This window comes from Oncorhynchus clarkii, chromosome 10, assembly GCF_045791955.1.
Source record: "Oncorhynchus clarkii lewisi isolate Uvic-CL-2024 chromosome 10, UVic_Ocla_1.0, whole genome shotgun sequence".
NCBI classification, from domain to species: Eukaryota; Metazoa; Chordata; class Actinopteri; order Salmoniformes; family Salmonidae; genus Oncorhynchus; species Oncorhynchus clarkii.
In genome coordinates, this window is record NC_092156.1 from 35,658,377 (window position 1) to 35,673,341 (window position 14,965).

The 14,965-nt window shown below is 43.0% G+C and overlaps 1 protein-coding gene across 4 annotated transcripts in view; it reads right to left on the minus strand.

The window, feature by feature from the left end:
- Positions 1-14,965, minus strand: part of LOC139418368 (unconventional myosin-Ic-like) — a 34,998-nt gene that overhangs the window by 5,141 nt on the left and 14,892 nt on the right. For 3 of the 4 annotated variants that reach the window (XM_071167767.1, XM_071167764.1, XM_071167765.1), the window contains 18 exons: positions 8,441-8,599; positions 7,774-7,889; positions 6,987-7,185; positions 6,539-6,619; positions 5,274-5,453; positions 5,015-5,113; positions 4,609-4,722; positions 4,434-4,505; positions 4,047-4,166; positions 3,819-3,904; positions 3,360-3,465; positions 3,186-3,266; positions 2,953-3,044; positions 2,713-2,807; positions 1,146-1,192; positions 898-978; positions 508-613; positions 302-419 (listed from right to left, as the gene is read on the minus strand). In XM_071167767.1, the coding sequence (XP_071023868.1) occupies positions 302-419; positions 508-613; positions 898-978; positions 1,146-1,192; positions 2,713-2,807; positions 2,953-3,044; positions 3,186-3,266; positions 3,360-3,465; positions 3,819-3,904; positions 4,047-4,166; positions 4,434-4,505; positions 4,609-4,722; positions 5,015-5,113; positions 5,274-5,453; positions 6,539-6,619; positions 6,987-7,185; positions 7,774-7,889; positions 8,441-8,566 (1,919 nt within the window). In that variant the 5' untranslated portion in view covers positions 8,567-8,599. Of the gene's footprint in view, positions 1-301; positions 420-507; positions 614-897; positions 979-1,145; positions 1,193-2,712; positions 2,808-2,952; positions 3,045-3,185; positions 3,267-3,359; positions 3,466-3,818; positions 3,905-4,046; positions 4,167-4,433; positions 4,506-4,608; positions 4,723-5,014; positions 5,114-5,273; positions 5,454-6,538; positions 6,620-6,986; positions 7,186-7,773; positions 7,890-8,440; positions 8,600-9,667; positions 9,881-14,965 lie in introns of those variants that run through there. The other variant, XM_071167766.1, reaches the window with a different exon arrangement.

The following is a 14,965-nucleotide window of genomic DNA, read 5'->3' on the forward strand; positions in this document are numbered from 1 at the left end:
TGTAGCATCATACCCAAGAAGACTCAAGGCTGTAATCGCTGCCAAAGGTGCTTCAACAAAGTACTGAGTAAAGGGTCTGAATACTTATGTAAATGTGATATTTCAGTTATTTTTTATATATAAATTTGCTAAAATGTCTAATATAATGTTTTTGCTTAATCATTATGGGATACTGTGTGTAAATTGATGAGGATTTTTTATATATTTTTTTAACCCATTTTAGAATAAGGCTGAAACGTAACAAAATGTGGAAAAAGGGGTCTAAATACATTCAGAATGCACTGTATACAGACAAACATACCTCTGTAGGAAGGCTTCGTAGCGCCGGCGGTAGGCAAAGCCAGCTCTCCTGACTCTCAGGTTCTCCATCAGACCCAGATATTTGACCTGGTGTCTGACCAGAGCCTCATCAAACCTCCCTGTTGAGAAAGAATATTACATTGTCTGATTGATTGATTGACTGATTTACTGATTGACTGATTGACTGATTTTACTGTGTACGATTACCTGACTGCTTGGCATCGTTGGGTTTGATACAGCGCACATAGGATGGCTCCTTAGACATCAGGATCTCTATCAATTTGGCCAGGCTGTTCTTAAACTGAGTGGCAGCCTGCAGAGGGCAGCAGTGAGGTGCGATATCAAACTGTGTGTATTTGTGTGCGTGTTAGCTGACTAAACTCAATTTTCAGCACCCAAAGAAAAGCCTGCATTTACACATGAAATTGTCCCGTGTAAATGTGTGCTATTCTTTTGTTGTGTAAAATAATTATTTGGGTGCTGAAATCCAGTCCGCCTGCACTAGTCGCTGCTCAACTCCAATGTAAATCATGGAGTTGAGTTTAGTCGGCTGTGAGTGTATATCTGTCTGTGTATGTCTGTGTGCGCGTATCTCACCGTCTCTGGGCGTTTTTGGGTCGTCACCTCCTCTCTGTGGAAGCACTGACTCAGGATTTGGTTATCTGACTGGCATATGACCTGAACAGAGAAAGCACAACACGGAACCATATAAACACACCACACCTATGGACACTATACTGCATATACCTACTGTAGTGTACACACATAAACAGTGTGAGGGAATTCTGAGAGAGTTCATGAGTGTGGTCTGTGTTCTCATTTCTCTATTGTTACTCCAGCCTCACCTCTTTCAGGTTTCTGTAGAGCAGGTCGGTGTTTTTGTCCAGAAACCCTGTGATGCAGAGGAACATAAAACAACAGAGAGAGAGAGTGTGGTTGAAATCAGTCAATTATTTATTGCAGTTATACTCCAAATATTTCTGTGACCAACTTTTTATTTAGTTTGTCATTTTTTCAGAAGGGGGGTTTACAGGTACAGGTATAGCATTCAAAGTCATATTCATTCAGATATATTCATATATTCAGTTATCATGACATTCAAAAGAAGAAAAAAACACAGAAATGAATATAAAGATAAAGAACAGTATCAACAGTTTGGTAAAATTTTGTCTGCAAGGAAAATAAACAAAGAAGTCTCCCCCTTCCAACCCATTCCCCCCCTCAGTCCCCATCCACCAACCACATATTGCCTCCTCACCCGGAAACCACGTCTCCCACTCCAGTTAATAGAAATAGCAGAGGTTAGATGGGGTCACCTTCCTTGCTACTTCTACATATTCTGAACAGAGCAGAGCAGGTATAGCCTGTTATCGCTGTGGCTGAGGAATTGGCATATAGTATTTTAATCGAATGAAATTGGAGCCAAGTCCCATATGCTCCAAAACCGAACAAAGTTATGACCATTCTAGTCTATAAAACGTTTTTTTTGCGTTGAGAGATAGAACTGCATTTGGTTTCTGAAGAAGCATGTAGGTTATCTTGTTTTTTAACAAACTGGCTTTTGTCTGGATGTACCAATTTGGGTAAGTAAGTTTTGAAACAGGACAACAGAATTTTTGGAAAATAGTTTATCAAAGCTAGAGGGCGATATTGAGCACACTGAATGGAGTCCGTACCTTTTTTTATAAAAGGAAAATTAGTGCTGTTTTCACATCCCTTCCAAATGAACCTCTGTGAATGTTCAGGGCATGCGCAATGTTTATCAGCGGCATGGGACCCAGCTTCTCCTACCCAAACACTTCATAGAAAGACTGCTCATGAAGAACGTTGCCCGCTTCCACACCAGTTACAAGTCCAGTGACCCGTACATTTTTGAGGGATTCCGTTTTCTCTTTTAAGAGTTTGATTATCCATTCCAACTTAGCTCGCTCTTTTTGCAGGTCATGAGTCGTACCTCTGTCGCATTGGCTGTCTTCTCCAGACTTTTCACTTTAGTTGAAAAGGTCTCCACTTCAGCAGTGAGCACTGCCAACGATTAATTTACTGGTTTTAATTGTAAGTCGAGGGCAGAGGTAATTTCCACACAAACAATCTCTCGTATAGTAGCGGCCAGCTCTTTCTGTAGTCTGGTGTTGAAAACCGCCATGTTCCCACAGTTGAGTTGTGGATGGACATATTCTAGTTGCTGAAGTGAAATAGACCTGTTAGTTATTTCTGGTCACACAATGAATGTCCCACACCTTTATATGATGTTTAGTATTGACAAGTTTTAGGAAATAAGTCAGTAAATTTATAGTCATTTGCAAAAGAAAGCCACGATAAGGCGATGCGTTTCAATGCATGCCACCGGAACTGGTTCCTCTGACACGGAACCAGCAGTTCTACTATTGACTGATTGATTAGCTAGCTCACCATTGACAGTGTAGTTGACCTCTCCAGCATAATGAATCAGTCTGAACTCCTCCCTGCCCACCGCCTTGCGTGTCTTCCCATTCGCCAATTTGTGACTGACAGACATAGAGACAATTCATATCTTAGATACAGAGCCACAAATATACACACAAATACATTTTGGGGTGATGGTGCAAATACATAAACAAAATATGACATGTGTGTGTGTGTGTGTGTGTGTAAGAGAAAGATTGGACTCACGTGACAAAATGGGCATGGCCTCCCAAAGTGTCCTCAAGCTTCTCCAGGAAGGAGATATCACTGGGCTCCCCTGGCCTCAAACACTCCTCATCCTACGACACATTTCACATATATATGTTAACATTCAAATAGAGAGAGGGAGAGGACAGAGGGAGAGAGATACCAGAGAGAGGAGAAAGACTAAAGAGAGTCAGATAAACTACTAAACTGAAGGGAACGCCAGTCATTCTCACCAGGATGGAGATAAAGCCTTTGTGTTTCTCCTCCACCAGGTCACAGATGATCTTGTTGTCAAAGTACTTCACCGGCTCCCACTGAAATACACAGTTGCATTTAATGAACTACAACCTCATCACTAGTATACCCCTATTCTTGTTTTGTATTTTTCTCTGAGTACACAGACTCACAGTGATGCCCTCTGCTTCGTATTCCTCCTGCTCAGACTTGAGGGTGAGCTTGATGAACAGCTGCTGCAGCTTCTCATTGCAGTAGTTGATGCAGAACTGCTCAAAACTACAGGGAGATGGTTAGGTTTAGAAAGATGGCACAAAACAACTGTGCTACAATATGTTAATTAGGCAGCCTAATTCGGATCTTTGTTTCACTAATTGGTCTTTTGACCAATCAGATCTGATGTGAAAAGATCTGATGTGATTGGTCAAAAGACCAATATTAGAGGAAATAATATCAGAATTGGGTTGACTGTACAAACAAATGGCTCACACACACACACACACACACACACACACACACACACACACACACACACACACACACACACACACACACACACACACACACACACACCACACACACCACACACACCACACACACAGTAAGTTAACAGCTAGAATGTTTTCAGGTACCTATTGTGTTGGAAGACCTCAAAGCCGTAGATATCCAGCAGTCCTATGACTGATGATGAGCCCTTACTGCTGTTGTACACTTCATCCTGTAAATAGAACACAATCCACTCAGTTTTGGAGTTAGCAAGCAGCATTACGGTAGCTGGCAAAGAGAGAGCAATAATTAAGAGGAAATAATTGGTGAATTGTTTTGCTAGCTAGCTATCATGATTGATGTGTTTGAGAGACCTTGAAAGCCAGAGACTGGTTGATCTTCGCCACCAGCCAGGTGAAGGCACGGCCGTAAACCGCTTTGGCCAAGGCATCACGGGCTGCCACAGCCTGCTCAAAACTCAACGGGCCTATCATCTGGAACATACACACACAGAAGTACGCAGTACATACACATACGTACACATTGAAATAAAATACTTTGTGTTATTTCTGGGCTCAGCTGTACTTTATCAGTACCCTCTCTTTTAAACAAATTAATCACAATATTTATGCCATACACGTCGATGGCATACTGTATTACTTCTTGGTAAGTGGGATATTAAATTAGATTATATTAAATTATATTAGCAGGCTTCAGGCATAGTTTTGTATGAAGTGAAACATCCCACCATACACACTCACCTCTTCCCCTTTGGCAGTGAGTTTCTTATGAGTGAGAGCCTCTCTCAGTGCTGGTCCATCCACACCCAACAGCTGCAGAACAAGCAGTACAACATCAACATCTGCCTTGAAAATGGAGAATTAGGGAATGTGTCAGTCTGTGGGAGGAGGTAGAGTTCATGTTAGAAGTTCTAACCTTGGACAGATATGTGAGCTGTGGCTCAGTGGTGATCTGGGTTTCTCCATCCTCCCCTTCTCCAAACTGAGTGTTCCCAAGATGAAGGACACTTGCGATTATATTCAACAGATCCTAGCAGGGAGAGAGAAGAGACACATTTAAACCATGACATTTTCACTGTTTTCAGAGTGAATCTTTGGGTGGGTATTTGCAGTGACATACAGTATGTACACCAGTGGAGGCTGGTGGGAGGAGCTATAGGAGAACGGGCTCATTGTAATAGCTGGGTGTGAACAATTGGAACAGAGTCAAACATGAGGTTTCCATATGTTTGATATCGTTCCATTCATTCCATTATAATGAGCACGTTCTTCCATAGCTTCCCCCACCAGCCTCCTCTGATGTACACTAAAGTGTTTCTGACCTCCACCTCCTCTTCATGGAAGCCGATGATGGTCAGGGCTTTCCTCACTGTTTTCCAGTCACTCTTGTCATTGATGGAGCTCACCCTGGGACAGCAACCCTAAGAAGTACAGGACATCCCTGTTCAAATTACTACACACACACACACACACACACACACACACACACACACACACACACACACACACACACACACACACACACACACACACACACACACACACACACACACACACACACACACACACACACACACACACCTTGACCAGGTAGTGGTATTTCTGAGCGTTTCTCTCCAGGCCCAGCTTGCTGAGCTGGTCTTGTTCTCCTCCCTCCAGCAGCTGGTAGAAGATATGGAAGTTCCTCTCTCCGTGGTTCTGGTGCACCACACGAGACTTCTCCAGTAGGTAATTGAGGATGTGGCCTCCTATGGGTGCCCCCTAGGGGAGGTTAGGCACAGGGACAGTCAAGGAGTGTGGTCCTACTAGAGCTTCTTTAGCTGCATCATGTTTTAGATTCATAGTAAGGCATGCTGTATGGTAAGCCATGAATGTCACATGTATTAGTCACGCACAATCAGTTGATTGATTATTACAGGGGCTGAGTCACTGGCTTACTGGGGCTCTTTCATACTGTCCCTGGGAGGGGTGCGTCACCTGAGTGGGTTGAGTCACTGATGTGATCTTCCTGTCTGGGCTATACTCGGCCTTGTCTCAGGATGGTAAGTTGGTGATTGAAGATATCCCTCTAGTGGTGTGGGGGCTGTGCTTTGGCAAAGTGGGTGGGGTTATATCCTTCCTGTTTGGCCCTGTCTGGGGGTGTCCTCGGATGGGGCCACAGTGTCTCCTGACCCCTCCTGTCTCAGCCTCCAGTATTTATGCTGCAGTAGTTTATGTGTCGGGGGGCTAGGGTCAGTTTGTTATATCTGGAGTACTTCCCCTGTCCTATTCGGTGTCCTGTGTGAATTTAAGTGTGCTCTCTCTAATTCTCTCTTTCTCTCTTTCTTTCTCTCTCTCGGAGGACCTGAGCCCTAGGACCATGCCTCAGGACTACCTGACATGATGACTCCTTGCTGTCCCCAGTCCACCTGGCCGTGTTGCTGCTCCAGTTTCAACTGTTCTGCCTTATTATTATTGGACCATGCTGGTCATTTATGAACATTTGAACATCTTGGCCATGCTCTGTTATAATCTCCACCCGGCACAGCCAGAAGAAGACTGGCCACCCCACATAGCCTGGTTCCTCTCTAGGTTTCTTCCTAGGTTTTGGCCTTTCTAGGGAGTTTTTCCTAGCCACCGTGCTTCTACACCTGCATTGCTTGCTGTTTGGGGTTTTAGGCTGGGTTTCTGTACAGCACTTTGAGATATCAGCTGATGTACGAAGGGCTATATAAATACATTTGATTTGATTTGATTTGATGGAATGGGGTGCTGTAGAGATAGTATAGCATGAGTGTCAGCGATGGTAGACCTATATGTGGGAAATCCCTCAATCCAAGACGTAAAGGAAGGGAAAACAGGCTTACCCTGAAGTCAAACTGGACATCCATGTATTTTCCAAAGCGGCTGGAATTGTCGTTTCGCAATGTTTTGGCATTACCAAAGGCCTGCAGAGAGAGCCAGGAAAAGAGAGAGAGAGAGAGGAAGTGAGTGTGGGAAACAACAGAGATAAGATCAAACACAGCTGAGAGAGAGGAAGCATTAACAGTACAGTAATAGCATGTTCACAGCAGCACCCATCTATTGTTATGGCTTCGTCAGAGGTTGGTTCAAAATATGCAATGGATCAACATGCTTTCCCTCATCTACTAATAGAGTTACTTCTTTGAAGGAACATAATTTTGTAGTGGGCCATTCATTTATCTCATTAATGTTACACCAGTCTCAGTACCCCTGCTATAAATGTCCTTCCTCCTCCAGAGCCTATAGAGGTGCTCCTAGGAAGAGATCCTTGGGAGTGGGCGGGGTGTGTACCTCAAGAACAGGGTTGGACTGCAGCAGCCGGTCCCGGATCGTGCTCATGTGGTCAGTGACAGGGCAGGTAGTGGCATAGTACTGGAGGATCTTCTTAGAGGCCTCGGTCTTCCCTGCTCCGCTCTCCCCAGAGATCAGGATACACTGGTCCCTCCTCTCAGTCCGCATGGCTCGGTACGTGTTGTCTGACACCGCATAGCTACAGGATAGAGAAACAGAGGGGTGGGAGACAAACATGATGTCAGCTAGTGATTGGGCTCATACTGGTGTATTCACATACAGTGGATCACCATCTTATAGTAAACATAGACTACATATTGTAAATGTAATGTTCCAGAGCACATTCAGATATACACACACTCATTCTAGTCCTGCTGGGTCAGAGAAAGGTTAACCTCTATGGGATTGGTGTCCCCCCCACAGGACGGTTAAGCTAATGTAGGCTAATATGATTAGCAGGTTGGAAGTAACAAAAACATTTCTGAGGACATAAAAGTATCTGAAATGGACAGAAAGCTTAAATGTTTGTTAAATCTAACTACACTGTCCAATTTACAGTAGCTATTACAGAGAAAGAATACCATGCTATTGTTTGAGGAGAGTACACAGCTATGAACTCGAAAATGTATTAATAAACCAATTAGGCACATTTGGGCAGTCTTGATAGAACATTTTGAACAGAATTGCAATGGTTCATTGACTCAGTCTAAAACTTTGCACATACACTGCTGCCATCTAGTGGCCAAAATCTAAATTGTGGCTAATCAGGGGTCAGAGGGTGACTTACATGTGGGGTGATATCTCGTAGAAGCTGACCCCTCGGTAGCGCTCCATGTGCGCCTTGGAGTAGATCTCCAGGTCCTTGTATGGGTTCACTGATACCAACACTGACCCTATGTAGGTCTGACAGGGAGACAAGACCCGCACACTGCAGTCACCAACCCCTCTAATACAAAACCCACAAAAACACTGATATAAAAAAATCTACCAATAGCAAACATTATGTTAAAGCTACAGATGTAAGATCTTCTTCCAGCCAGATTGCTACAGCAGGGAAATGATCATGCAGCAACAGGAAATGTGAATTTTTCTGTGGATTATAATTATTGGACATTTTTTTGTAGGGTACAACGCAAATCAAGTGAAACATTATGTTAAAGCTACAGATGTAGGATCTTCATTTCAGCCAGAAAACTATCCTGCAGCAACAGGAAATGTGAATTGTTCTGTGGATTATAATTATTGGACATTTATTGTAGTGTACAAGGCAAATCAAGTGGACAATACAAACTTTAGAAGCCTTTTTAAACCTCCAATCCACTACAAGTTTGCATTCCTGCTGTGCAGGAAAATTCTCAGCAACAAAAGAGTAATCCAATTGAGATCCTACATCTGTATGCAGAGTCATTTTTATGATAAGATTTCCATATAACCTATATGATATGATTCTTTACATAGATGAGTTTCTCTCCAAAGCGTCGACGCAGGTTCTCAATGAAGGCCGCCTCGCTAGTGTAGTTCTCCAACAGCACAAAGTCCTGCACCCCCACCCTGTCCCGGGCTGTCAGAGTACTCTCCATAACTCTATGAACTCTGCCCTCACCTCCCACCTCCTATAGAGAGAGAGAGAGAGAGAAAGGGAGGGGGATAGAAGGGGGAGACATCATTGCCTGCCACTCTTTCCCAGATACATACAATCCCAAATAATATAATAATAATAATAATAATAAATGCAATTTAGCAGACGCTTTTATCCAAATTGAAACCCACCACTATGCACTTCAACTAGACCTGACATTTTTTTCTTTTTACCATCTAAACCGCTGTGAAATATATTTTCAATAACCAAGAATATTGTATTTTCAGCTGTTTGAAGCTGGTGTACAAAACCAAAAGTAAAAGACGCAAAAACGAGACTTAAGCATGGGAAGCATAGAAATAAAGCACATAGAACAGATCTACCGCTTCTTAGACTTGCGTTCAATGAGAATGGCATATCTCTAACTCACATTTCTATGTGAATTTTGTCAGATTTGGTGACATATTGCAGCTTTAACCCAGAAGTCAGCAGAACCAATGTGTCGGAGAAACCACCGTCCGACTGACGACAGAGGTCAGCTTGCAGGCGCACGGCCTGCCACAAGGAGTTATTAGAGATAGATAAGCCATGAAAAGCCCTGCCGGCTAAACCCTCCCCTAACCCGGATGGTGCTGGCCAATTGTGCACCGCCTTTTGGGGCTCCCGGTCATGGAGGGTAGGGCAGAGGGTCGAGTTGGGATTGGGCGTATACTGACAACACCACAGCACTGCAAATAAACACCTCCACAAGAAGCTTGTCAGGAACAACCATATCAACAAGAGGAAAGCACGCACAGGACGTTCAGACACGCAGAACATAAATCAAACAATGAAGCCATTTCAATAATCCTTAATATAAACAGTGTCTCTAAGCTCCTCTATTGTGTGATTGTGAGATAGCGTATTGGGATGTATATACAGTAAATACAGGCTTTAGCGCCAGTCAGGTTCTGACCAATGCTGCTAAAAAGGTGTGTGTACATGTAAACCCTGGTATTCTGATAACAAACGGAGCACAGACAGGGAAATAATACCCAGATAAGTTCACCGACATGTTAATCTGAAAATATCAGAAGAGAACAGACACAAAAAATATACCTACCGTGAATTGGTGTGTGCATTATCCAGTTACAACTACTATTATCCACCAGTACAGAACAGAAATGTCTAGGTTACATCCTGCATTCCTGCACCGTTCCACTACAACCAATCACCCTCTAGTCTGTTTGATCACTCACTGTATCAGGTGTAATCATTTGAAGTGCGTAAGCAAGCCCCCTAACACACACACACAATGGCACACTGGGAGAGGAACAATGGGGCCAGGGGCTTTGGGAACACACAGTCCTCTCAGGGGTGTCGTTAGGGGTTGGTTAATGTCACTAACTGGTCGTTATCTCTGAACGCTTAATGGTGGAAAATCCTTGAAACAACACAAGGACAACAGTGGAGTGAAGCCAAGAACTATGAGCAGGGGAAAGCCAGGAGACACTTCCATTCTGCACTCCTACCCAGCCCCCCTCTACCTCAGAGTATTGTTCTTGCAGGTGGCCTTCCTGCAGAAAGTAAAACACACAGAGGAATCCCCTCACACACACACACACACACACACACACACACACACACACACACACACACACACACACACACACACACACACACACACACACACACACACACACACACACACACACACACGTATAGTGATTTTCCTGAAGGTATTTTAGAGTCAGGCTTAGGGTTAGGTCTTCAAGGATCTCCACTGAATGTGTCTTTTGTGTGTTTGGCTGTTTGTGTGTTTCTCTAAAATGCTGCCTCATCCTTTACGGGATCGGTGTCCCCCCCTACGGGACGGTTAAGCTAACTTAGGCGAATGTGATTAGCATGAGGTTTGAAGTAACAAGAACATTTCTGAGGACATAGAAATATCTGAAATGGGCAGAAAGCTTCCATTTTTGTTAAATCTAACTACATTGTCCAATTTACAGTAGCTATTACAGTGAAATAATACCATGCTATTGTTTGAGGAGAGTGCACAGCTATGAACTCGAAAATGTATTAATAAACCAATTAGACACATTTAGGCAGTCTTGATAGAACATTTTGAACAGAAATGCAATGGTTCATTGAATCAGTCTAAAACTTTGCACATACACTGCTGCCATCTAGTGGCCAAAATCTAAATTGAGGCTAACCTGGAATAGTTACGTTACGTTCTCTTGCATTTCAAAGATGGTGGGACAAAAAAATGATATTTTACCAGATCTAAATGTGCTATATTCTCCTACATTAATTTCACATTTCCACAAACTTCAAAGTGTTCCCTTTCAAATGGCATCAATAATATGCATATCCTTGCTTCCGGTCCTGAGCAACAGGCAGTTAGAGTTGGGTACGTCATTTTAGGCGAAAACTGAAAAAAAGGGTCCGATCCTTAAGAGGTTGGGTTGTGAGTGGACTCTCAAGTAGTGTAGGCCTAGTTACTGTGGCCCCGTGAACAGGGTCCTGTGGCCCTTAGAAGAGATGAGTGTTCTATATAATACAGTGGGGCAAAAAAGTATTTAGTCAGCCACCAATTGTGCAAGTTCTCCCACTTAAAAAGATGAGAGAGGCCTGTAATTTTCATCATAGGTACACTTCAACTACGACAGACAAAATTAGAAGAAAAAAATCCAGAAAATCATATTGTAGGATTTTTTTATGAATTTATTTGCAAATTATGGTGGAAAATAAGTATTTGGTCACCTACAAACAAGCAAGATTTCTGGCTCTCACAGACGTGTAACTTCTTCTTTAAGAGGCTCCTCTGTACTCCACTCGTTACCTGTATTAATGGCACCTGTTTGAACTTGTTATCAGTATAAAAGACAACGGTCAACAACCTCAAACAGTCACACTCAAAACTCCACTATGGCCAAGACCAAAGAGCTGTCAAAGGACACCAGAAACAAAATTGTAGACCTGCACCAGGCTGGGAAGACTGAATCTGCAATAGGTAAGCAGCTTGGTTTGAAGAAATCAACTGTGGGAGCAATTATTAGGAAATGGAAGACATACAAGACCACTGATAATCTCCCTCGATCTGGGGCTCCACGCAAGATCTCACCCCGTGGGTTCAAAATTATCACAAGAACGGTGAGCAAAAATCCCAGAACCACACGGGGGGACCCAGTGAATGACCTGCAGAGAGCTGGGACCAAAGTAACAAAGCCTACCACCAGTAACACACTACGCCGCCAGGGACTCAAATCCTGCAGTGCCCTGCTTAAGCCAGTACATGTCCAGGCCCATCTGAAGTTTGCTAGAGAGCATTTGGATGATCCAGAAGAAGATTGGGAGAATGTCATATGGTCAGATGAAACATGGTCAGATGAAACCAAAATATAACTTTTTGGTAAAAACTCAACTCGTCGTGTTTGGAGGACAAAGAATGCTGAGTTGCATCCAAAGAACACCATACCTACTGTGAAGCATGGGGGTGGAATCATCGTGCTTTGGGGCTGTTTTTCTCCATCAGCAAGGGCATGAAGATGAAACGTGGCTGCGTCTTTCAGCATGACAATGATCCCAAACACACCGCCTGGGCAACGAAGGAGTGGCTTCGTAAGAAGCATTTCAGGATCCTGGAGTGGCCTAGCCAGTCTCCAGATCTCAACCCCATAGAACATCTTTGGAGGGAGTTGAAAGTCCATGTTGCCCAGCAACAGCCCCAAAACATCACTGCTCTAGGAATGGGCCAAAATACCAGCAACAGTGTGTGAAAACCTTGTGAAGACTTACAGAAAACATTTGACCTCTATCATTGCCAACAAAGGGTATATAACAAAGTATTGAGATAAACTTTAGTTATTGACCAAATACTTATTTTCCACCATAATTTGCAAATAAATTCATTAAAAATCCTACAATGTGATTTTCAGGATTTTCTTTCTCTCATTTTGTTTGTCATAGTTGAAGTGTACCTATGATGAAAATTACAGGTCTCTCATCTTTTTAAGTGGGAGAACTTGCACAATTGGTGGCTGACTAAATACTTTTTTGTCCCACTGTATAAGAAAATCACAAGACTCTGTGTAGAGTATCCATCGGCCCTGTGGGTAATGAAGTTTGATGGACCTGTGAGGATGTAGAGTTGAAGTCGGAAGTTTACATACACTTAGGTTGGAGTCATTAAAACTAGTTTTTTAACGACTCCACAGATTTCTTGTTAACAAACTATAGTTTTGTTAAGTAATTTTTCCAACAATTGTTTACAGAGAGATTATTTAACTTATAATTCACTGTATCACAATTCCAGTGGGTCAGAAGTTTACATACACTAAGTCGACCGTGCCTTTAAACAGTTGGAAAATTCTCGAAAATGACGTCATGGCTTTAGAAGCGTCGGTTAGGCTAATTGACATCATTTGAGTCAATTGGAGGTGTACTTGTGGATGTATTTCAAGGCCTACCTTCAAACTCAGTGCCTCTTTGCTAGACATCATGGGAAAATCAAAAGAAATCAGCCAAGACCTCAGAAAAAAAATTGTAGACCTCCACAAGTCTGGTTCATCCTTGGGAGCAATTTCCAAATGCCTGAAGGTACCACGTTCATCTGTACAAACAATAATACGCAAATATAAACACCATGGGACCATGCAGCCGTCACACCGCTCAGGAAGGAGACGCATTCTGTCTCCTAGAGATGAACGTACTTTGTTGCGAAAAGTGCAAATCATTCCCAGAACAACAGCAAAGGTTCTTGTGAAGATGCTGGAGGAAACAAGTACAAAAGTATCTATATCCACAGTAAAACGAGTCCTATATCGACATAACCTGAAAGGCCGCTCAGCAAGGAAGACGCCACTGCTCCAAAACCACCACAAAAAAAAGCCAGACTACGGTTTGCAACTGCACATGGGGACAAAGATCGTACCTTTTGGAGAAACGTCCTCTGGTCTAATGAAACAAAAATTGTTTGGCCATAATGACCATCGTTATGTTTGGAGGAAAAAGGGGGAGGCTTGCAAGCCGAAGAACACCACCCCAACCTTGAAGCACGGGGGTGGCAGCATCATATTGTGGGGGAGCTTTGCTGCAGGAGGGACTGGTGCACTTCACAAAATAGATGGCCACATGAGGAAGGAAAATGATGTGGATATATTGAAGCAATATCTCAAGACATCAGTCAGGAAGTTAAAGCTTCCTTCCATTCACAAATGGGTCTTCCAAATGGACAATGACCCCAAGCACACTTCCAAAGTTGTGGCAAAATGGCTTAAGGACAACAAAGTCAAGGTATTGAAGTGCCATCACAAAGCCCTGACCTCAATCCCATAGAATATTTGTGGGCAGAAGTGAAAAAGCATGTGCGAGCAAGGAGGCCTACAAACCTGACTCAGTTACACCAGCTTTGTCAGGAGGAAATGGGCCAAAATTCACCCAACTTATTGTGGGAAGCTTGTGGAAGTCTACCCGAAACGTTTGACCCAAGTTAAACAATTTGAAGGCAATGCCACCAAATACTAATTGAGTGTATGTAAACTTCTGACCCACTGGGAATGTGATGAAATAAATAAAAGCGTAAATAAATAATTATCTACTATTATTCTGACATAAAGTGGTGATCCTAACTGACCTACGAAATTAAATTTTTACTAGGATTAAATGTCAGGAATTGTGAAAAACTGAGTTTAAATGTATTTGGCTAAGGTGTAAGTAAACTTCTGACTTCAACTGTAGGTGTTGTAGTCGTTGGTGTTGTAGTTTTGTGTGTTGCAATCCTATGGAGCAGTGAGGGCTGTGAAAGGAGTCGTCTTGAAAAGCAGTGAGGATTGTGGAAGTTGTAGTCCAATAGAGTGGTGAGGGCTGTTGTTGCTGCAATACTGTACTATGGAGGGTGCGTTTGTATAACTGATGAATTTACGAACGCTCAACACCCATTGAATATGGCCGGTATCATTAAACGTTGGCAAAAAAGCGTAATTAAAATTGTTTCCAGCAGCACAGTTAGTCACAAACCCTCTGGCAAATAAAATGGACAAAGTGGGTTGTTCTGTCATTTATGTCTGGAAGTAGCTAGCCAGTTAGCTAACTTTAGCCAGTTAACTTGGGTGCTTGACTGCCGCTGTGAGGTCAGAACGCTCGGATCAACCCTACTCCTTGGCCAGAGCTTCCAGTGTGCGCTCTGAACGCTCAGAGTGCGAAACAGTCTGAATTTATGAACGCACAATCTGACAACGCTCTGAATTTACGAATGCCCAGAGCACACTCTTAGGGCGCTCTGGCACTCCAGCGAGAATTTACGAACGCACCCTTAGTAGTGAGGGATGTGAGTGTTTAAGTCTTATGGAGTAGAGAGTCTTGTGGGTGTTGTAGTCCTATTTTAATTTGATTTATTAGTATCCACATTAGCCGATGC